Source organism: Danio rerio, chromosome 1 (genome assembly GCF_049306965.1).
Source record: "Danio rerio strain Tuebingen ecotype United States chromosome 1, GRCz12tu, whole genome shotgun sequence".
Taxonomy (NCBI): domain Eukaryota; kingdom Metazoa; phylum Chordata; class Actinopteri; order Cypriniformes; family Danionidae; genus Danio; species Danio rerio.
In genome coordinates this window covers 23,200,891-23,226,474 of record NC_133176.1, presented here as the reverse complement: position 1 = coordinate 23,226,474, position 25,584 = coordinate 23,200,891, and the positions used below count along the sequence as shown (strand labels likewise).

General features: G+C 32.8%; 1 protein-coding gene across 2 annotated transcripts in view; it reads left to right on the top strand.

The window, feature by feature from the left end:
- zcchc7 (zinc finger, CCHC domain containing 7) overlaps positions 1–25,584 on the top strand; it is a 107,211-nt gene that overhangs the window by 61,056 nt on the left and 20,571 nt on the right. For both annotated transcript variants that reach the window (NM_001301358.3, XM_009307728.5), the window contains 4 exon segments: positions 7,421–7,479; positions 7,650–7,787; positions 9,616–9,786; positions 17,140–17,175. In NM_001301358.3, coding sequence (NP_001288287.2) covers positions 7,421–7,479; positions 7,650–7,787; positions 9,616–9,786; positions 17,140–17,175 — 404 coding nt within the window.

Below are 25,584 nucleotides of genomic sequence, written 5' to 3'. Positions count from 1 at the left end.
ATACATATTTAGATGTATTACATGAACCACATTTCTGTCCATTTCCCTATAACTTTACTGGTTCAAGAAGTTTGTATTCAGATGAATCATGTTGATGAATCCACTTCTTCGGAAGAGAAAATATTGCTTTATTCAAGCTAATTTAGAATTTAATTCCAATATAGACACTAATTAAGTACTTGCATAGTTAAAAACAAACATTGTAAATGGAAGTTTCAATATGCTTGGTTGTTATACACTCAAAAAATATATATTTTTTTGCTTGTTCAAACTACTTAGTTAAAATGAGCTGAATTAACACAATTCTTGAGATTTCATTGGGACAACTTAATTTTTTTATGTTCTATTCACATAAGTTTGTTAAAAGTGTTAATTTAACTTAATTGATATGTGTTGGGTCAACATGAATGCATTACGTGGAACCCTGTATTCTTTACAGTGTACCTTATTATGGATAACATTTTATAATTCTTTTATTAAAGGGCACCTATGATTAAAATCATCTTTAGCAGGCTGTTTAGACAGCTACCTAATTTCTAAACCCAACTACAATCTTATTAACTAATAAGCAGCGAGCTAGGAGTTTATTGAGCTAAAAACATAGTTAATGTTTTCATTACCTGCCTATGTCCACACATATTTGCAGTATGTTCAGAATAGATCTTAGGTAGTTCACATGCTTTTAACGTTTATTCGCTTTTACTGTCACTTGTGTAACTTCAATCTTTTTCTGACCAATCTCTCAAATTTGGCTGTGTCTGAAATTGTCTTAACTTTTATATACTTGTTTTGCATAAGTACTTACACACACAAAAAAAGATTTCTGCAAACTTGCTGCAAACAATTGATTTGGGTTAAATTTCAATAAACAAATTAAATTTAGTTATAATCAACTTAATTTGTCTTTTAAATTCAGCCCAAATAGATTGTTTACAACCACTTATCTTAAAATTAAATCCAAGGAATCATCTTTGAATCTTTTTATTTTTTATTTTTATTTTTTATGTATAATAACTTTGTTACCGATAACCAAATATGTTTCATAGTATACATGTAATATGGAGTTGCTACATTCGCCATGTTGTTACTTGACCCATCATTGCTCGTCGAACTAATTCATAGTCATTCACAAAACCTCTTATGTGACCTTAATAGATTGGTAAAGTGTCTGTAATCAGCATACTAAAAAATCTGTCAGGGAGTAGTTTGTCATCAAGGTGTTTTTTTTTTTTTTGCATCCTTTTTAACTATTATATTTATAATATATTATATTATAATTCAGAGATGCTTGTTTTATCAGTTTTTTGCCTGTTATATAGTAGGTGTCAGATGCAGCAATAGAAATACTATAATCTCTCTTTTGCTGATGTTGTTGAAACGAACATTTATCTTGTAGATTCCAACTATCACTTGGTAATTATGCACTCTAGAAATGTGAAAGGGTCCAATTGTATAGGATACCTATAATGGGGAATTCATGTTAGTTATTAATTAAGAAATTATTCATTTATTATCAATAACAAATTAATCATTATTTTAAGCAAACTGTGTTGGTAATACAGACTTCTAAATGTTTGTTGGCTGATAATTCAGTGCCAGTTGACAGTAATATTTCAAATTTACACTACTGCCCGATTCCTTTGGTGCTTGTAAAGTTGAGAAATTCCTAACTTCTACAGCGAGCAACAAATCCCCAATTCAGTTCGGCATCGCTTGACGCCACCCATTCAAAGGAAATGGGAAGCATTCATTCTGATGCCCCTTGTGAATTGGGCGTAATGATAATAACCATAGAATTTCAAACATAGAATAACCACTTTACAGTGGTTTTGAGGGTTAAAAGTAGATGATGGTAGAGTTATTATAATTGATTGCAAGCCAGCATCAAGGTCTAGTTCCTTTTAAGATATTGAATATTCAATGTGGGGGAAAAATGTAGAGTTGGAGTTATTGATTAATCACAGCTGATTGGATCATGAGGAACGCACCCTTCATTTTTTTCCCCCATTGAATATTTAGCTTCAATGGAATCAATGATTGATGGAATCCTCAAATTTCTTAGAATGCATATCATTGTGGAAAACAGCTGCTTAATATTGCTTAAAAATTGTTTTTGCACTGTCCAACCTAATGGGATCCATGGGGGTCGGTGTCTAGTGGCATACATTTTTCGTCTACTTTGTTGCTTAGAGCTTTGCCATTTCTGAGTGAAGTCTTTCCGGAGCATGTAAAGTAGAGCTCCACAATATATCATTTCAGCATCAAAATAGAAATATGCGCAACTGGAAGAGTCACATCACATGATGTTCAATTTCAAGTAGAGGTTATATTAAACCAAGCTCCACATTTTAAGATGCATGATTAATTGCAAAGATTTCCTTTTTTTTATGTTACAACGTTTAAAGGCTCAAGAAATGGTATATAGGCTTATCTAAGACTGATTTCATTTAATTTATATGTAGAAGACTGCAAAGTGTTATTTTATTATACTTGACTATTCAACATCTGTGCCTGACTATCATTATGACCTCTCAGAAAAATATAAAAATATTTTTGTCTTTTATCTAGCTTAATATATTTTATGCAGATTCAATCCTCAATAAAATCGAAGGAACCTTAACTTCTTGTTCTACCAAATGGTTGACCGTATCTTTACTGTTTTCATGTTCTTAAAAATTCTTAAATTTCAAAAACAAAATTAGGCCTTAAAAAGTTGTAAATTCACTGAAATATTGTTGGGTAGGTATTAAATCATTTTAAACGGGTCTTAATTTTCCTCTGTCTAATATTCCCTATTGGGCCAACATTCATCCAATCAACAATCCATCTCTAGAAAAACTTTTTCGGCTTAGTCCTTATATTAATCCGGGCTCACCACAGCAGAATGAAATGCCAACTTATCCAGCATGTTTTTTTCACAGCGGATGCCCTTTTAGCCGCAACCAATCTCTGGGAAACATCCACACACACTCATTCACATGGCTATGGACAATTTAGCTTACCCAATTCACCTGTTCCGCATGTCTATGGACTGTGAGGGGAACCGGAGCACCCGGAGGAAACCCACGCGAATGTAGGGAGAACATGCAAACTCCACAAAGAAACGCTAACTGACCCAGCCGAGGTTCGAACCAGACCTTCTTGCTGTGAGGTATCAGCACTACCTACTGCGCCACTGCGTCACTAGGGGATTTAGAATTCAAAAATTTTTTTTTTTGAATTTTTAAAAATAATAAAATTGCCTTACACTTCATATTTTCAGATTTTTTTATAGTATATCTATAAATTCCAGTGCTTTTACCATAAACCGGCAAATCAATCATTTGGTAGAGGTTATGGGATGTGTTGGAAAAATGCATTAAATGTGTTAACTAGCGACAATAGGAGTTCAGAAATGCAATCCAAAAGTTTTCTTCTTGGTAGGGAAGTTAAAAGGTTAAAGTAGTGAATTCTTCACACATATTCGAGTTATTGAAGCCATCTGGTGAAATAGATTTCCTATCAAAATATGCAGGGGACAATGAGACTGAATTGCCTGGTTTTAGACCACAATAATTCATTAGTATTGTGAAGGGCCTCCTTTTGCAGCCAATACAGCATCAATTTGTCTTGGGAATGAGATACTATTCCTGCACAGTGACCAGAGGGATTTTGAGCCATTCTTCTTGCAGAATAGTGGCCAGGTCACTATATGATGCTAGTGGAGGAAAATGTTTCCTGACTCGCTCCTCCAAAGTGGGTCAATATTTTTTCGATCTGGACACTGTTTAGGCCCTGGAAGATGTTTAGCTTCACTTTCATGTTCATCAGTGTCACCAGACTTGACCCTGTATATTGCAGAAAAGCAGAACGTTACAATGTAATTGTTCTTCCCATGCAGCATGCAGCCCTAATTTGAAGGATCATATAGCTATGGAAATTTCAATAACTTTCATAATTTTTTAGATGCAGTTTCTGTGCACATAGATATGTTTCAGTTTTTGAATCTTTCTGACCCCAGAATTGTGAGCATATTTGCTGTGTATATTGACTCTTTGTGATTGATTCCTTCTTGGCCGCGTGTTTACTTGAGGCTTCAGGCTAAATGAATTGTCCAAGGAGGGATTCCATTAAGAAGTTTCAAGCAGCAGTTTAGTTCAAGACCATGATTCGTCTCTGAGAGGAAACAGTCAGAGAGTCCCAGGCAGTTTGTGTTTTGAGATATGCCGTCACATGGCCTGTTCCCTACACACAGAGTCGTCTTAAAGACAGAATGGTGTCTCAGTCTCTTTTTCTCCAATGGGAGCTTGTGTTCATGCTTAATTAGCTTCTCCTACACATCCGTTAAGTTCTCCATGGACCCAAACATGGTGGCCAGGCGCACGCCAGCTTTCTTCTCCCTTAGACTATTAGTCAGCTGGAATTCATTAAAACACACATTTACACACTGATGAAGTTGCACCCGCCGCACACACCTCTTATTTTTATTTGTTAGCTCTATGTTAATTAGCATACCTATGAGACGTACAAGTAGCATCTGTCACTATTCCGGTATTCCCTCCTCCCATGCTCTACTTTTCATTCCTCCATCTCGGTCTCGCTGTATGGTAGGGAAAAGTTGTGTTGTTTTTTTTTTTTTGTGGCGTTGATTATTGCTTACTCTCTAGCGCCCCCTCTGGCAATGGTTTTATTTTGTGTAGATGCCACTTGCAAAAACCCCACATACTATTTTATTTAGGTGTGCAAGGGAGATTTATTGGTGGATTTATGAAAATATTGCTAATATTCATATGAGAGGTACATTATAGTGTGTTCGTGTGTGTGTGTGTGTGTGTGTGTGTGCGCGTGTGTGTCATTGTGAATAGGCCTGGCAGGATTACCATAGTGAGGTCCTCCTTTCTCTGGCTTTGTGTGATTGCTGGGCCGTGACTGACGAGGCATTTCCCCCACGTAGAGACACGGAGGTGTGTGTGTGAGTGTGTGTGTGTGTGTGAGAGAGAGAGCGAGAGAGAGGAGAAAGAAAGAAGGGGGGCATCAGGATTAAAGGAAATGTTTCCTGTTTATTGTACTTGAGGTCCTCAGGGATGTTTGGGGGGCATTGTTGCAATGTGTTGGGTGTGTAGATTTAAAAAGCGCACACAAATGAATGAACGAATATGGTTCATTTTCATAACGGCATTGCATTTGGGTCAAAGACGAAATTTAGGATTTTCAAGGATGTAATAAAATGTATAATACAATTTTATTCATTTATTTAAAATTGATTTAAATGTCCCTGTTTGTTTTTTCTTTCTAAGCAAATATTCATACATTTTCATGAAAATCATGCATTTGTATTGTAGAGAAAACACTCATTTAAAGGTCATTCGGTGTAACTGTAGTTTATTTATTAACATATCTTGTCTTATTTCAAACAAGAATCATTTGACAACATATAAATAACCTATATATAAATGTATCCAATATTCTAATTTATTGTGATTTTTATTTTTATATACTATGACACTCTCAATATGATCACCAGGTTCTACACATTTGTTAACAAAATTTTAATAATAAAGAAATAATATTAATATTCTTAAATATTTTTTGTTTATTCTTATGTATTATATTCTTATATTTGTTATTTTTATCATATATTCTTTCATCACTCTTATATATTCAGAATGTTAAATTATTTTCAAATAAATATCTGTTACAATACATGAACATGAAGCATTGTTTCACCTATATACTTTGACATTTTACATTGACAGAAGTTAAATGAAATATTAGCGTTCAATTCAATGTGCTTTCTATGCATTTAAAATCACTCTTGCAAATTATATTTGATGTTAACACCTAAAAGGATTGACTCTAGAAGTAATGGTGTGCAACTTCACAGTGTTTCTTAACAAGAATATAATTTGTGTTGCAAGAAGCTGCATAATATACACATGAAAGACAAGCCATGTTATTTGGTATGATAATTGCCTAAAGGGTCATTTTGAAAATGTGGAAAAATGAACCTGTACCTAAATTTGGTATATGGGGTAGAGATCTCATAAACATACTTGCTTCGGAGATGTTGAAATATATCAATAATGATAAATTAAAAACATGGGGACAGATATTAGAACACCTTTTAATAGATTAGAAGAAATGCAAGCATAACCAATGACTCCTGTCAATAACATAGTAATTAAAGATTGAGTGTAGTTGATATTCACTATTCATTTTTTATAAGGTTTTTATAATGTGCCCAAACTATTATTTGACTTTAAAACTATAGTCAGGTCAGTGCATTTTTTTCTGTTAATATAAGAACAATGTTACTTTATAATTACTTTTATTTATGCATTACCTGACCAGCTAAATTATATTTTGCTGTTGTTTGGTTGTCATAGGTTCTATAATGTATTTTATATGTATAATTATTGTATTGTATTTTTTTCTATATTTGTTGTAGTTATATGAAATGCCAAAAGCACATAAATAAATGCAAAAAAACTTCACAATTAGGTCTTCTTATTAGGTAAGTATGGCCAGACAGAATCTGCGGTCGTGTTTTGCTATTTCTGCTGAGAATTTTGTAAAAATCAGCGGATTTATTTTGAATTATTTAGGGGGTATCATATCTAAAAACTTAATTTATAAAATAACTTTTATCTAATGTTCACAATGCAAATCCCTCTAGATCCACTTATTTGGTTAACAAAGCAAGTTTCTCATATAATATATCTATCAAAAGACTGAAACTATTACTTTTAAACTATAATGTAAATAAGTCATTTGAACACTTTCATTTTAGTCAATAATATTACTGAAACATATTTAAAACTGAATAAATATACATTTACACACATTTACACAAGTAAATAGATTCAATTATGGGCTAAATATTTGCGGATTTCTGTGCACCCAGATTCTGTGTGGGCCTAGTTATAAGCTCTCAGTTTACATGAACCAACCATTAGCAATGCTCATGAAGCCTTTATTTATCTTAGTTAATGCAATTATTTACTAAAAGTTTAATGGCAAGCTAATTAGCATTTAAAATGCTATAAAATATGCAAAAAACATAGTTTGTTCATGTATTCTAACTACTGTTAGCAAATAAGACAATGTACACCCATATTACAGTGTTACCCATATTTCAGTACAGCTATTATGTTAAACTAGCTTAAGTATTTTTTATATATTACACATATTTTCTATTTGTGTACGTGTGTGTGGTGTATTTCAATGCTGTGTGTGCTTGATGTGCAGCTGTGTATTGCTGTAGTAACTGTCTTTCTGTCTCTTGAGAATGAGCAAAAAAAAAAAGGTCAAATTAGGGGTGTGGGCCTCATTTGCCATCCACACACACATAATCAAACACAATCTCTTATTAAAGTTTATCTAAATCTATGTTGATGGTTTCAGTTTGTTTTTCTCATGCACTGATCTTTTTTTTTTGTAGAATATGTAAATTACAGAGGGCAAGAGCAGAAGTGGACTGTATCAGAAAAGGATAAACAGGTAATGTTACAGTTTATTTAGCTAAGCTGGAAGCTATCAAAAAATATAACAGTGTTTTCTTTACAGTTTCTTTTTAAAATGTTAAATAATTGTTGTTATTCTTGAAGTCTTTTAAATGAGGTGATTACTATTTTTTTTCTTTCTTTGTGTGTGTGTGTGTGTGTGTATAGGCTCAGATCTATAATAAAGGGCACGGCCCGAGGCATGTCCCAAACCGCTCCACATACAGATACTACACTGAAAAATCCATCACGTGTCGCAACTGCAATAAGACTGGTCATCTCTCCAAAAACTGCCCCACATTAAAGGTATATCATTATCCACCCTTCACTACAGTCATCTGCCCCAAAGCAAAGGTCACTGTTCATTTCCTCTAAACATTTACTAACGCATTAGCCAAAAAGAAAAACAGTTTTGCCATTTTTGCAATTTCTGCATTGATTAATCGATTTAAATTGAGTAGAGTACTGTGTGTAATGCAGCTGTTTATAGGTCATTATGAACTGTAAAATGAATCCATGTTGGAATATTGTGTGACTTAAATGTTATATTTTAAGAATTAGTTCACTCAAAAACTTTTATTTACTCACCAATAACCCGAAACCTTCATTATTTCCATTTTTTTTATTCTGTTGAGCACAAAAGATGATATTTAAAAAATGTCCTAATGTTTCGTTTCCCATTGGCATCCATATAAAAAAATAATTATAATATAGAACTCCTTTGCTACTAGTTTCTAACAAACTTCAAAACATCTTTTTTTGTATTTAACAGAAGACATAATCTCAATCAGGTTTGAAATAATTAAAGTTTAAGGTAAATCAAAATTTGCAATGTTTATTTTGCTAGCAAACATTGTTATTCTTTAGCTTAACTATGAATTCATGCAAGTTAATCCACTGAAGAAAAAAAAAAGTTTGTTTTGGTAATCTTCAATCAAAGTCTGACTATATGCTTTTGCATTTAGAGTGGCGGTCCTTCTGTTGGCAGCTTCAACCACTATTCTTAACCTTACCCCTTTTATCTTTAGTTTGCCATGAGGGAATGATGTGCAGAAAGAAAGCCCTGCCCCTAATCAATGTTCCGTTTCAGTTGAAGTACATCAACGCACAGATATAAAGTCTCAGCAACTTTCAGTTCACACAGACTTTTAGGTTCATGCTCTTATCTTTCACTCGCAACTAATAGTTGGAGGGGCGTGGCTAAGCTTATTCAGCCCAAGTCATTAAACTAACAACATCAGAGAAGAACGGCAATTCCAAAGAACTTGCAATGATTAATTGTTCACCTTATGACCAACAATGTGTACTAGTTAAATAACCATTGTACATTTCTTATTTTATGCAGACTTTCAAATTGCAACCATTCTGAGCCTATATTAAGCAGTACAACAGTTATTAATCGTATAAAAAAAATGATTTGGCCATGATTTCTGAATTACAATGAAGACAATGTGAAACATTTATTATATGTGACCCTATGTTTGACACTAACCAAAATACATTTTATGGGTCAAAATTTTAGCTTTTCCTTGTTGTTAAAAATCATTAGAATATTAATTAAAAATCATGTTACTCAAAGCAGTTCATTTATTTAACTTTAAATGCAATTCTCTCGGTATTTTGATTTCTTTGAACACTCAGATTCCAAACTTTCTAATAGTTAAATACCAGCCAAACATTGCCCTATTCTAATAAAGCATACATCAATAGAAAACATATTTAAAATGCATGAATTGCATTTATGATGGTTTTGTGGTCACATATTTGATTAGCCATGGTGTATATAAAACATTCTGGACTAAATTTGTTAGCTGTTAATATAATATTCAATCTGAATGAATGAACGAATATTAAGTAGCCGTAGGATAAAGAACAAGAAGTTATTCAGTTATACTTTTGATTTATAATGTAAAAATAAAGTATATTCTTTAAATATTTTTCTTTTTTTATTTGTGATATTATTTTGAACTCTGAATACTGTTTATTCAGGTATATTTACATAAAATAACTGTGGAAACTAAAGTTATAAATTAAGTTTTCTATAGTTGTAATGCTCCATGACAATTCAATGACAAAGATTTTTAAAGCAAAAGCTATGTGTGCTTATTGTGACTTTTTGTGTGTTTGTGTGCAGAAGGTGCCGTGCTGCTCATTATGTGGGCTTCGGGGACACTTACTGAGGACCTGTCCAAACCGTCACTGCTCGAACTGTTCGCTGCCCGGCCACACCTCTGATGACTGTCTGGAGAGAGCCTTTTGGTACAAAAGATGCCACCGCTGCGGCATGACCGGACACTTCATCGACGTGAGTACTCAGTTTGTGTGTGTTTGTTTCAGAGTTGTGCAAGTGTATCTCTCTCTCCCTCTCTCTCTCCTGGGCCATTCTTTCTCTCATTAAGACAGACGCTTCACAGGCTGTGAGTGGGACACACGCTCCACTCGTCACCCCCAACAACAACCCCACTGAGAGAGACACAAATGGGGGAGGAAGAGAAATAATGTGACTTTAAGAAACAGCAGGAGAGATGAAAGCGAGAAGATGTAGCTTGTTAAAACCAGGCTTTCTGTGGGGTCTTAAAAAGTTAGTATAAAAAAAGTTACAGTTTTAGACAATAAAAAATTACAAAATATTTTATTGCAAAAGCTCACTGAAGTATTGTGTTTCAGATCCTAAATCAGGGGTGTCTAAACTCGGTCCTAGTTCCAACCCCAATTAAACACACCTGAATCAGCTAATCAAGCTGTTTCTAGGTATACTAAAAACATCCAGGCAGGTGTGTTGAAGGAAGTTGGAGCTAAACTATGCAGGACACCGGCCCTACCGGGGACCGAGTTTGGACACCCCTATCTTAAATGATTTTAAATTAGTCTTAATTTGCTTATGAGCATGTAACACTGTAAGTGCTCCCTTTGTGCTTTAGTATGTTTTCTTTGATTTGGTGGTCTTATATTTATTTCTTTTGTTTAAATGTACAATTGAATCAGAATTATTAGCACTTCTGAATTATTAGCCCCTCTGTAGATTTTATCAACACATTTCTAAACATAATAGTTTTAATAAATAGGGACGTAACAATTCACCATGAAGAGGTTGAAAATCGATTGAAATTTCGGGCTCTATTTTGAAGATCCATGCGCAGAGCGCAGGGCGCAAACAGTTTCAGGGCGTGTCAGAATCCATTTTTGCTAATAGGACGGAAAAATCCGCTTTGTGCCGTGGCGCATGGCCAAAAGGGTTCAGTTTATTTTCTTAATGAGTTATAGCTGTGTTTTTAAAATAAACCAATCAGAGTCTCATCTCCCATTCCCTTTAAGAGCCAAGGAAACCGTTAAACAAAGCATCTACTGTATACACATGCAATACACATGCTGTGCCCCATATGGTCTAAACCTGACAGGTGGGAAAATCTAAGCTTGTTTTTAATAAAACAAATATAAATATGGATATAATAAATAATACTGCTAATAATGATAACATTATACAAAAGCAAGTTGAATGAACTGAAAGAACCTCCAGAGATGAAGAAGGCATGAAAGCTTTGGTTTTTCATATTTATGTAGGCTAGAAAATAATTTTTTGTAATATTTTAATCCTTTATATTTATATCCTGTTTGCGTATTGCTCTACATCTTGTGTGTATTAAGCAGTGTGTAAGCGAGGCGCAACTCTGTGCTGGACTTTCGACCTGCTTTGTTTCGGTCTATTGAAAAATCTATTATAATTTCTAAAAATAGCAATGCGCCAGCAATGCGCCTAAGAACGCATTCCTTTTTAGACCAGAACGCCTATGGGCACACATATGAGCACAAATGCATTTGCCATTTAAATAGCGTGCACAAAACATCAAAACAACTCTTGCGCCAAGCTGAAACTAGCAAACAACAATTGTGTCGCACCTTGCGCCACATTACGCCGGGTGTATGATAGGGCCCATCAATTTAAATCGGTAGAAATGTTGAATGAATCGCGATACATTATTTGAACAGAGGGGGCACTGTGTTTACAGCCACAAGTTCGCTTTACCTGCGCATCAGTAGCGAGCATAAGTTGGGTCAGCAGAGTAAAATGACAGTGGTGAAGTGCGCCAGACAAAACACAAACTGTGTGCAAATACTGCAAAAAGATGTTTACTTACACTAACAGAACAATGAATATGATGCACATAAACCATCAACAAAGTGAAAAACTTCTGTCACATTCTTCTGTACACAAAAAAATATTAGTAAGGCAAACCACATGGACTGGATGTTTTGCAGCTCAGCTTGCTCAGACGAGTGCTACGAAGATCACACGATGCATCAGTGTTTCTATCACGAAAGTGTGAAGATGTTTTGCAGATCAAAAGAGAAAGTTGTTCTATTACAGAAGCAGGTATTTATTTTTACCCTTTATTTCTTTTCAAATTAGTTTATGCATATTTTAATAATTAGCTTATTATTGAATATTTAAAACTGTTCTTTATCTTTTCCTAAGTGTATCACATTGATACTTATACTAATTAATTATACAAGTAATATTAATGATTCACCTTCATAATCATGTTCAACTCCTGTCTCTATCCTACTATAAAATAAGTTATTTTATAATCAGTATTTGATGCCAGTGGCCAGCCCCCTGGATCAGAGGGCCTATTGACTATCTCCGTACACATTGGTCTCTGGTTTAGGAAGGGCTTACCTTTTCACACCAGCCATCTCAGTCCCCAGTGAAAGAGTTTTTTTCATCAGCAGAGGACGTTGTAAATGTGCAAACACCTCAACTCATGCCAGAAAATATAGATATTCTGATATTTCTTTTTTTTAAAGTGTAAAATCCCAGCACAGTCACCGTTTTAGTTTGTTTATACTGATGCTGAAATAAACTAGATAAGCTCTTGCTCTGTTAGACATCTTTTGGACAATATATTCAAAAATATTACATTATATATTTTAATACATTATATTTGGAATTATTAGTTGTATTACGACTACAAAATAGACATTTGTTAGGTCTTAAGTTACATTCATAACAGTCTTAAAATGTATTAAACGGTGTTTAATTTTACACTTCAATTTACTTCAAAACAATTTATGAATGATGAAGGTATTAATTGAGTTCAACAAGAAAACACACATGAACTGCTGCTTTTACAAAAGTTGCTGATTTTGTTTAGAGAAATAAGAAACAAGAGAAATATATTTTGTAATATGATTAACTTTCTTTACAAGAAAATATGAATCTAGGCAAAACAAACAGACACCCAGCTATTAAAGTAGACAATCTCTATAGTACCGAGTCACACTTCTCTACAATTTGACATGGTGAAACTTGCAGAAACCTACTAAAACAGAGCTTTGAAATGATGTCTTGTATCTGCCACAGTTTGTGAGGTGAACTATTTTTTTTTTCTTGTTTGCATTTCTGTCCATTCCATCTTGTGTTGATGTTTAAGCATCTCCTGTCCTGAGCACTAAAACACACACACAGTATTTGTAAATATTTTGTTGTTATTTTGTAAAACTAGAACACAATCCCTCACCACACAAGCTAGTTAAGTTTTGTTCATCTTCTGTTGTCTTGTGATTTGGAAACATTTTTAATATAATTTTGGCATAGTTTTAATTGAAACAAAATTGGGTCCCATTCATGCATAACATGACAAACAAACACATTTAGGATTGAAGTGCAGTTAAATAGTCCAATATTCTGCTGAATTCTGTTAGTCAAAATGAGTTACATTTGTTTTTTATATTTCCTAAACTGTACATTTTTCATAGATCAGTGTCCATGAGCCCTGTAAGACTTCTGGTTATTGATAAATCTGGATTAGAATGTGCAGTAAATATAGGATGTTATGGTGGTTGATCTTTGCTGGTTAACTGAACAAACAATTCTTCATCCGCCAGTACAACATGAGTTTTAATTATGCTTATAATCTATAATTACAGCGGTCTCAAAAACGGCAATGTGGAGTTTGCTAATGAACTCTGAGAGTTAACAAATATCAGCCGGGCCATTTGCTTTCCAGATTCTAGCTCACTGTAGGATAATTCATAATAATGAGTGACCGGTGTTCTTGATATTAGCTTTTTTAAACTGGCTTTGGGTATGTAAATGTTTGTAAAGTTTTTACTTTTTTTTTTTAATCAACCCTATAATGTTTTTTAATCAACCCTGTAATGTTTTCCCTATTTATACTTCAATGTTTTTTATTATTATTTAAATTACTCACCACTCTGATAATATGTTATAAAACATCTGTGATTAATTTGGAACAGTTTGTGATTTAATAATTTTTGTTTGCAAAAATAAGAATCTAAAATTAGCTTCAGTATTTGCCCATTATTGAAATGACCCCTCCTTTTTTGCTTCATGTCGTTGTCTCTTATTTATATATATACCAAGGTTATTATAGTAACAAAACATACGAAAAAAAGAAAACTAGAATTAAAAAATAATTTTCGTTAACTGAAAAAAAAAAAAATAAAACAATAGTTTAAAAATAAAACTAAAACTGAAATTGTGTATATACAAAACTAACTAAAGTTATAGTAAAAATACTTTGCGCTGCCAGTGTTTCACCCGGACGCACCTCAGATTCTGTAATCCTGCTGCCATTGGCCAGATCAAGCCGGTCCTCTTCCAGTCATCCTTGCTGTTGCTCCAGCGACAAAAACAACGACTGGACATGACAGCAGCACGGTGACAATAATAAATACGACCTAAGCAGACACTTAAAAGTATTAATTTAACACATTTGTGCCCAATATTGGGTTTTATTTCTGTATTGTGATCGCAAATTAATCCTTTTGAAAGGATCTTCTAACCAGATCTTATAAATGAACCAGTTGAACTAATTCACCAAATCGAACTGAATCATTTGAAATGATTCACGACTCCAGTAACATTAAGCACTTACTCGCAAGTTACTTACTTTTAAAAAAGGCCTTATACCCACCTCTGACCCAAATAAACCAAAATATACTGAGTTATTCAGTTATTAGAACAGTAAACTAAAATCAGATTTGAGAAGCGGTGAACCGATAATACTGTGCATGCGTGATTCAGCAGGTCAATCGAACATAAACCGTACATGACAACCTGCTGTGACTGAGGTAAACTTGAACTACTGCAGCGCGGGAAACCGAGGGCTAAAATCAGAGGATCTGGTGAAACAGACCTTTCGTAATGGAATTTAAATAAGGGAATCATGTTTCAGTTGGGTTGCAAAATGTAAATGTTAGAATCTTTTCAGATTTGATGTTTTAACTGACTGAAATTATTGCTGATGATGAATTTTGGATATGTTGAGTCCAAACTTGGGAAGATTGTTACAAAATTTCCAGTTCAAATTAAAGATCCAAACTTCCCATCACTACTGTTTATTTAACCGCAGAAGCAGCCTTGCACACATTGTACTTAGGGCTGCTGTCTTGTGGATTGTTGTATTTGAATTTGAGGATAGGTAGATGGTAGTGATAGATAGTAATGTTTATGTGTCAAAAAAAATTAACGTTAGGGTATCTTTGTTTGTGTTTTTATTATGCAATATTTATTCTGATGATTTTGAATCTTGCACCCTTAACAAATTTCATAATTTACAAAAAAAAAACTAATGCTGAAACATATAGAAACTGTAAATGTAAATCTGCCTCTAAAAACTAATTTAAACAAACTAAATTTGAAAGCAAAAATTTAAAATTAAATAAAAAATAAAACTAATGAAAAATCCAAAACTATTATAACATTTTTATATACACATGTTATATTATATTTTGTGATATTATGCTATGCTTTTATTTTTAGCTGTGCCTTTTTAACATTCTGTCAAGGGTCTACAGATGAAAAATAAACATTCCTGGCTAATTCTGGCACATTTTACAGTAACATGTTGATTCATGTGCATTGACCCTGTAAAGAAAGAAAGAAACAAACCCTAACACAATGCCTGTCACTTTAATTCACAAAAAAGTTTTTAAAAAATGATTAATTTTGAGGATTTTGCATCTGGCAGTATATGGAGATGGGTTTAATAGCTTCATTGCTGTATGATCTCGTCACAGCAAGTGAGAGAAGGGAAAGCAGATTCTTAAAGATTTTGAATGTTTTCTTCAATACGCTCAGCAGGGTGACCCTACAGGGGTGCTGGAGCCTCTGACTTTTTCTTCAGGTGGGGTTAAATGAAAAGCTAACTGTATAAATGAGCCTGGCTGCTGTGCCCTCAACACTTTCAGTTTTTAGAAAGATGGGGCAAATGGGAGTCGCAGGGTAAATGCACTGCTTACTCATGGTCTGTTAAATACTCAGTGTCTGTTGGGGCGACTCCAGCTGTCAACATTGCACTTTTCACTTCTGCTGTTGTACTTAACTTTCTTAGTTTATTTTTCCTATTCCTTCTTGCTTATCCTGTTTATTTTTATTTTTTATTTTTTATCTTTTCTTTTACCTTGTTCTTTTTAATTTATTACCATACATTTATTTTATTTTTTATTTTAATTTTATCTGCCACTTTTTTATTTTTCCAGTTAAATTCCCTTTTCCTATTTTCTGTTTAACCTTTTCTTTTTCCTGTTTTGTTTTTTTTTCTGTTCCTCTTTAAAATGTTTTTCACATTCCACTTTTCTCCGCCATTTTTATTTACTGACTATTTTTTGCTTTCCTTTGTCCATTTTGCTTTCTTTTTTTCTTTCTTTCTTTCTTTCTTTCTTTCTTTTTCTTTCTTTTTTTCTTTCTTTCTCTCAGTGTCTTTTTTATTTTCTTTAAGTTGAGGATCCAAATATGTGCATGATGCTGATAGAAAATTGGTATACAGACTGCTTGTTAGGATTTTGAATAATAAGAAACTAAATAAGCAAACTCCTTGGAGAGCCCACGTAGCTTTAGCATCATGTTGGACCAGAATGGAGAGCACTATACAAATCTCCATTGCTGAAGAAAGCTGCTGATTTACAGAGGAGGGTTCTTCATTCAGCTGTTGCTGTCAGTGCTTTTATTTCTTTGTTGAACTCTGATTGTAATCATGTTTGTTCTTTTTGTACCCTTCATGAGACTGTCTTTCATTTTTTCGGTATTGTTGTCGTTTTTTGTCATTGCTTTCATGGCTAGAGAGTTTTTTTTATTTATTTTATGTAGTTTTTTCTAAACAGTTGTTCATTTTAGGATATAGATATTCACAAAAAATTAGGAAACAATGTCAATTGTTCAGTTTTACTTTGGGAAGAGCAAAGATGGATATGTATGTGAATAGATGAAACAAGATAGAAGTTTCCTCAGCATTTGTTGTTGTTTATATTTTTTATAAAATTGTTGAACGCTCATTTAAAAATAGATTTTAACTATTAAAGTGAGGGATCTTGACAAATAATTTATTTTTCAACAGTGTTGTTTTAGGATGGGATTATTTTATAGATTTATTTGTAGTTTGATATGTAATTGCTCTAAATGCTGTACGTATAATCAATGACAACAAAACTACTACTTAAAGTAGAAATAGCAAAACAGAAAGTATAGATTTACAAACATATCAAAGATGGACATTTAATGACCTTAACTCATTCCATGGATTTTGTGTCTTTGTTTAATTACAAAAATCTGTATGTGATTGTGTTTACTTTAAGTTTCAGAGTTATTTCTTGTAAATATTTGGCTTTCACAATAACCTTTTTCTGTTTTCAACAGGCCTGTCCACAAATCTGGAGACAGTACCACCTTACAGTAAGCACTGTTTCTCATATGTCTCTTATATGAAATGTAAAGACAAGTTTTGTGAAAGCATTGATTGTGTACAGAATCTGCCCAAGGAAATGACTGATTATGGTAATCATCTGAATTGCGCTGTAAGAAATGCTGGGTTTCACACAATCTCTTTATGTTTTCTTAACACAAACCAATTAAGTTTTCCCCAAAAGACCTCAAGAAATGTGAGGTTTTATCTCATTTTAATTGAGTTGTTTGAACATGCAGCAAAAATCCTTTTTTCTTTTTCTTTTTTTTAAGTATATAATAAGGAATATGATAACAAAATGATAAGTATATGATAACAAAACGCCAACACTTTGGTTCAAGTAACAATTCTCACTATTGATTAGTGGCTCATTACCTGCCTATTATTAAAGTTAGACATGGGCCGGTGTAAGATTCTGACGTATGATTGTTTTGGGAAAAGAAATGTTATGATTTCATAGTATGGTGATTACTGCTCCAAACTATGTTTTTTTTTTAAATGTCTGGAGAAAATACAAAAACTTGTTTTCCCCTTTAAGCACAAAATATTTTATTTTGAGAAGCATTTAAAATATTTTGGAGAAAGTAAACCAGGGTGTCCACTGGGTCTTAAAAATTCTTAAAACATCTTAAATTACAAAAACTAAACTTTTGGCCTTAAAGTCTTAAATTCGCTGAAATATTGTCTTAGAGGTCTTAAATGATTTTAAACACGTCTGTTGGGCTATTAAGAAAATCCGTAGCGTTTAACTAAGGATATAAGTCTAATATTTTATTCTTCATGGTCTAAAAAAAGGTCTTAAAAAGTCTTAAATTTGACTTGGTGGAACTTGCAGCAATTTAAAACAGCATCTTTAGAGATCTTCTGGATATATTGTTGTCCTAAAAAAAAAAAAAAAAAACGTAAATAAAAAAAATCTTACACGCACCTTAGGAGTGGTATAGCAGAAAATGTAAGCAGTTTTAAAAACTTGAATTTTTCAGATCGTGGTATACCTTGAAAACAGTTATCATCCCCATGCCTAGCTAAAGTCTCTGTTTTTTAATTGACATGTATTTATTAAGTACATATTCTGTATGCCTTATATTACACCCCTAACACCGAAACCTAAATACTACCGTAATAATTATTATTAATAAGTGGCAAATTAGAGGGTTATTGAGGCATAAGTTTCAGTTTTATTAGTAATGAGAATTGTACCTCAAAATACAGAGTGGCCCATTTATTTGTTCTTTTTCCAGTTCATCATAACTTGTTTCTGTGTGTAATGCATCACATATATGTAAACACACACATTCACCACAAGCAGTATTAGTCATGATAGCGACAAGCAGAGAAAAAAATCCAAGGGTCCCGCTGGTTTTGCCTTTTGTGTGAATGTGAATAAATGGCGGACTCCTGGCGGTGTGTCTAAGTGGAGGAGAGAGATCAGCTTTCATTCACCACTAAGGGCTTATTTGATAACTAGCCTTGTGTTAAAGTGCATAAAGTTACTGCTTTTTTATGTCTCTGAGATATTTGTGACTTCAGGATTTGTTTACATGAGTTTTGAGTCGCTGTGTGCGTTTTTCAGCATTTGCGTCCGTCTGTGTGTATGCGTTTTTGTCACAGAACAATCTGAAAGTGGTTAATTGGCAAACTCAGTGAGCATTTTCTCCCCAAAGATCCAGCAGGGTGAAAAGGCATGTGACAGTCACACACACAGCTAAACGTCAAGGGGCGCTAAAACATCTGCACACACACACATACAGACTCCTGGAATATAGACCTCAGCCTAAGAGAAAAGAGCAGGTTGTTTGTCAATTAAAAGACGTGATAAAGCATGAAATGGGCTGCCAGCATCGCGCTGCGCCAAGCAGTCACTCGACCCGTCACACACACACACAGTCTAATTAGCTAGCCTGCCTAATGAAAAGGCCAGATCGTTAGCGCTAGCCTGGTGCGCGGGGTGGCAGAGTGAAGAGAACGAAGGGAGAATAAAAAGAAAGGAAAATGTTGCCTCCGGGGCTGTTAAAGAGCTTTGTGGAAGGTTAAAAGTCTTAAAGAATTGTTCTCAGTTTCACCGTTTCTCAGCTTTATGAGTCCTTTCTTCAGTGTTAAAAGAAAATTTCCTGAGTTTTTTATAAATTGTTGCAATTGTTTTGACATGAATGAAAGAATAATGCTAAAATGTACAAGCAAGTAAAACATTTATTTTGATATTTTTAGTTTAATTCTCTTAATCACAATATTTAGATTTTTGATCGTAGAGGAAATCTTCTCAGACAATTTTAGAATTAAACATCAGTTTTGGGTGTCTCTTTTTGCATGGTTTTGTGCGTACATACAGTATATGCATAATTTAGATTGAAGCATACAATTCTTTTTTTTTTTAACTAAGCTGATTTTATATACAGTTTATAACTTTTTTTATTGTTACTTATGTCCACTGTAATAATGACATTAAACTATTCTTTATCCTTAACACTCTTATATAAACCCCAATCTCAATGTACATGCATTTAATTAATATCACACATTACTTTAATGTACAACATGGAAACTGCAATATGGTGTTATGTACTACAATAATCTGTATATAGCATTTAATAATTTCCACTTAAAGTCGAAAGAAAGAAAGAAAGAAAGAAAGAAAAAGAAAGAAAGTTTGATTTTAACAACACTGCATTGCAAAAATATTAATACATTATTTAATCAATTAACTCACAAAAAACAGAAAGAGAAAAAGAAAAAGAAATGTGAGCAAAAACCAAGTTATTTTGATAAACCTCACTCAGAGCACCATTGTAACACCACATCAGGTCAAAAGAAGATCATCCACAATTCTTGATTTGACAGAATGAAAAAAAGAACTGGCAACAAGTTATAACTTACCTTAAATTTATTTATTTATTTATTTATTTATTTATTTATTTATTTATTTATTTATTTATTTATTTATTTATTTATTTATTTATTTTTGCTTTTTGGTACTACGTAAGAGCTTTTAGCTTGTCTAGGTAAAATATTAAGAAGTTGACATTTAAAAGATTTTTGTAAAAATGTGAGAAAATGTTGTATGCACTTGAAGAGAACAAAGAGGAAAGAGAGAAAGAAATATAGAAAGAGAGGAAAAAGAACTAAAAAGAAAGAGAACGAAGAAGAGAAAGAAAGAATAAAGAAAGAAAGAAAGAAGAGAGAAAAGGAAAGAAAGAGCGAAAGAAAAAGAAATGAAAGAAAGAGAAAGAACCAACGAACGAAAGAGAAAAAGAGAGAAAACAAAAGAAAAAACAAGTGAGAGAAAGAAAGAAAGAACAGAAAAGAAAGAACAAACAAACAAATGAAAGAGAGAAAGAAAGAAAAGAAAGAACAAACAATTGAAAGAGCGAGAGAAAGAACGAACAAACGAAAGAAGGAACAAAAAAAGAAAGAACAAACAAGCAAATGAAAAAGATTAAAAGAATGAAAAAAAAACAAACGAAGAAAGAAGGAATGAAAGAAAGAACGAAAGAAAGAAAGAAAGAAAGAAAGAAATAAAGAAAGAAAGAAAGAAAGAAAGAAAGAAAAGATTTAAGAAAGAACGAACAAACATAAGAAAGAATAAAAGAACGAAAGAAAGAACAAAAAAGAACAAAATGAAGAAAAATCAAAGGAAAAAAATAACGAGAGTAAGAATGAAATAAAGAAAGAAAAAGAATAAACAAAAAAAGATTGAAAGAAACTAAAGAAAAAGTAAGAAAGAATGAACAAACCTATTATTTTGTGTAAACTTTTCCAAAGTTAAACACCGCAGAGCATGCTTGTTGTGTTTTTGCCATATTGAACTACTGTATATATGCCCAGTATGGTAACAAAAATGGTTTATTATTTACTGACTAAATATTTTTTATTAGACCGTTTGTCCTTTTACAAAACTTCTGAATTATTGAAATTTCTTTACAAAACACATCAGATGGTAAGATGAACAGAAATTCACAAGGTTTTAGATGTCTCTTTAAAGCAAACAGAAAGAAAACAGTTCAAAAGAGATTGCATATTAAAAGTTTTTTTGTGTGTAATAATTCTGGCATATTGATGGTAATTATGTTTATTTACCTTTCATAATTTTAGTGTGTTACTAGCAATTTCCTTATAATAATTTATTGTAAAATTTACTATCAGTTTTTGAAGTGAAAAATATTTGCACAGTTGTTTTGTTCAGCTTCAGGTTTTTTTGCTGTTAAAGTGAGTTGCTGTTTTTAGCCTGTGTCAGTGCCTGACCATGGACAACATATGCTGACTGTCGCCCGGGTCTGCAGGCTTTATAAGGGTTTTAAAAGAGTGTGTGATGCTTTCCTACAGGTCCACTTGGTTCTGCTGGGCTGAGTCCATCTGCTTGTGCATTACTTTCATCCTCTGGGTCCTGCCCTGGTTCTGTTTGTGTGTGTAGGTACTTAAATTGAGTCACCCTCAACAGACGGTCTTTAAGGCCTTTAAACTATCCTGGAGTCTAGAGGGCTCAAAGTTAAATACAGTACAGATACCCATGTGTGTGTGCGCGTGTGTCGTGCTTTGGGAGCTCTGGCCTGTCGCCCTATGCTAGGCCCAGTCAGGTGTGAAAAGGCATTCTGTCAGACCAGTCCCTTTCTACTGGGTCTGTTTATACTGTGTGTGTGTGTGCGCGTGAGTGCAAGTGTGTGTGTGTTTGTGTGTGTGTGTGTGTGTGTGTGTGTGTGTGTGTGTGTGTGCGTGTGCGTGTGTGTGTGGTGGGGTGAGGCCTGCACCTGTCTTTACTAACAAACAACCACTCAACTCTAAGTTTGCCACAAAACCCAAAGGAGACTGACAGAGAGAAGTGCGAGTGTTCGCAGAAGCTACTATGCAAAGAGTGAAAGTTTTATTGGACCAATGTTACATATGGAACTAATATGATGCAACGATATTTCTCTTTTTGGAAGGCAGTTTTTGCCACAGGATGAAAAGGAAAAATCACAAATTTGGGTTAATATTTTGCAATTTTGACTTTTTTCAAAATGAGTTTACATCTCAGAATTCAGACTTTTCTCAAAATTGAGTTTTTTTTTGTTTTTTTTTGAGAATTTTACAATCCTGACTTTTTTTCTTTCCTCAAAATTGTACATTTCTATCACGATTCACATAAACTTGCAAATAGAGTTTTTATCAAAATAGAGTTCTTATTTTGTAATTCCATTTTTTTTTCCGAAAAATGAACAGTATACACAGTTGAAACCAGAATTTTACACCGCCTTTGAATTTTTGTTTCTTTTTTAAATATTTCTCAAATGTTGTTTAACAGAGCAAGAAAATTTTCAAAGTATGTCTAATGACATTTTTTCTTCTGGAGAAAGTCGGATTTGTTTTATTTCGGCTAGAATAAAAGCAGTTTTTAATTTTTTAAACACCATTTTAAGTCAAAATTATTAGCCCCTTAAGCTACATTTTTTCGATAGTCTACAGAACAAACCATCGTTTTTCAATAACTTGCCTAATTACCCTAACCTGCGTAGTTAGGAGGTTAATATGTCAGGGGGTTTAAAAAAAACTCTGACTTCAACTGTATTTAAGAACTAATGCTTCCCCACCCAGAATATTTTGTTTATAACTTTTTTAATCTAGCCTAGTATAGCAAACTTATACTTTATATTATAGTATAATAATTTATAATACTGCTTTCTTGCAGTTATTTATGGTGTCCATCGGGCCTTAAAAAGTCATCAAAAATGGATAAATCAATGTAAAGAAATTTAAGGCCCTTAAAAAGTATTAACAATGGCAAAATATTAAATTATATATATATTTTTAATTTCTGTGACTATCAGGATGCTGTGTAGTTTATGAAATCAATAAAATACTGCTTTGTTTACTGCAGTAACCAAGGCACTGCCATTATATCTGCAGTTCTGTAGGCGCTAACCTGCTTAATTATTTAGATTTAGTAGATTTTTATTCAGTATATGAACAATGTTTTAGTTTTGGATTACTTTCTTACATTAACATTTAGTAAATATACTGTAAGTTAAAATCTCGCCAGTGTTTCCCGGTTGAAACCTAAAGTGGTTATAAGGTCTTAAAATGTATGGAAAGAGTCTTAAAAAAGGTCTTAAAAGGTATTGAATATCACTCTCTGATTCCTGTATATACTCTGTTATTATTTTTTCCACATTTAATGCATATATATTGCATTTCTGATCTTTATTTCTTCAAAATTTTGTATCACCAAGTTGTTATTTTTTTATATCTATCAATAATGAATTTTGTATTGAGTTTTTTTTATAGCTCACAAATAGCTGACAAATAATGTTTTTCTCAAAATGTTACAATTTTTGTCATAGATTCATGGTTTATATCTTGCAATTTTGACTTTTTTCTTTCACAGAACTATTTTTATACCAAGAGTTATTTTAGATTCAAGATGCTAATTTTATTGCTGTTCCTGTGTCCTGACATTTTATCCCATCAGATTATACTATAACACTGTATTTGAATGGTTCTGGGGTTGGGGTTAGGGATTGCGGGAGGTTGGGGACATATTACAGCCTTATATCACACCACTCCACTTTTTAATATTTATAAATATTTACAGAAATATTGTTATTATGAAGTACCTCACAGTAATTTACTGTGAATTTACATACAGTACCTTACTGTTAAAGTAATGCAATTATTAGCCAGTACTTTATTGTAAATTTAAGGTCAAATATTTTACAGTGTAGTTTACAGTTTCACAGTAAATTATCCAATGTGTTATTTATTTATTTATTTATTTTTGACGATCATTCTGAACAAGTCAGGTCATACTGAACACTTTAAATTTTTTGAGCATATAAGCATTTACAGTGTATACAGCAACAAAGAGCATCTGTCTGTGAAAATTTATGTTCACAACAAATATCTGGCAGTTTGTGATCCTTAGACACTAAAAAAAAGATTAAAAGATGATACCTTGTATGTACAATTCATTTTAGGTTAAGTGTAAAGCATTTATTTTGTGCTGAATTTAAACAAATTAAATTGAACATTACGACATTTAATTTGTTTAAATTCAACCCATTTAAATTGTTTGCAACAGTTTTGCAGACATCCTTTTTTTCAGTGTAGCATAAGTCAGTGAGTGTATAAAACCTAATGTTTTAAAATCTATTCAGCTTATCCTTTTTTTAAGACATTGTTTGATGCAGGAGTACAGAAATCTATTAACTCCCAAAATCAAGTGTCTATTTTTTGAAAACTTAAGAATCAACTCTCACTTATTTAGTTTTAATCATGTTTTAATACACACACACACACACACACACACACACACAGTTGAACACATATTTTGTGATGCTAGGTGCATTTAGCACGACACTACAGAGCTTTTATGTTTTGGTTCAGATATTTTAAGTCTGAAGGGGATACGGATTTCAAACCTTTTAAGAGGATATTGGTGAGCAATTACCATTTTTAAAACTTCTTTATAAAATCCTCCTTTCCTCAAACTGATCAGCCTAGTAATCCTTCACACCGTAATGAAATTTAATTGAACCATTAGCATAAGTGAAATGTATGAGGAATATACAGTTTTTAAGTTCTGGGTGATCAATTTGAACAGGGCAAATCATTGGAATAGTTTATTTAGAACAGATAATAAAGAAAGGGGCGAATTAACATTTCTGGATTTCATTCAGTAGTTCTAACACCACACAATGGAGCCAGATGTGGTTCAAAAACCTTGTGGTGAATTCAAGGTTATAGGAAATAGTTTTATTCACTATAGATGATGGTTTGCCAATAGATAGTACATTTTAGTTACACCTTGTGCCATCAGGAGATAAAAAGGTCTGGAATCAGCCCGTGCAAATATTGAAACTGGAAGCAAATATGTAGCTTGCAAACCTTTACGTGAATGTGTTGTGGATGTGATGGACTTACAGCACCATCTATTGAAATAAATAAGGTACTGCAGCAGTTAACAATGTTTTTAACTTTTTGTGTGATCTAAATACTTCATGGATAGAAATGGCTGTTCATTTCTCCAGAAATTAGATGATTTTATTTAAGTAATTATTGTTTTCTAAGGAATATCTCCCAATTCTGACTTTTTTATTGTAGTTTTAAACCTTTAATAAAATTTAAATGCATGCTGCGTTTTTTACTTTTACCTCAGATTTCTGTTTATTTCTTTAAAGTCTTACATTTTTCTTTAGTTATGGACAGTTTATACTCTCATATATTGACTATTTTCCTCAGAATTATACATTTACATATTCAATTCTGGCTATTTTTTTTTTCAAAATTGTTACTTTGTTGCATCATTTTGTTTATATCTTTCATTTGTATTATTGTTTTTTTTTTTGATGATTGCAGTTAAATAACATGGTTTGCGGTCTTTTTTGCATATACATTTTTTTATACAATAGACTTTCACAGAATAAATTGTA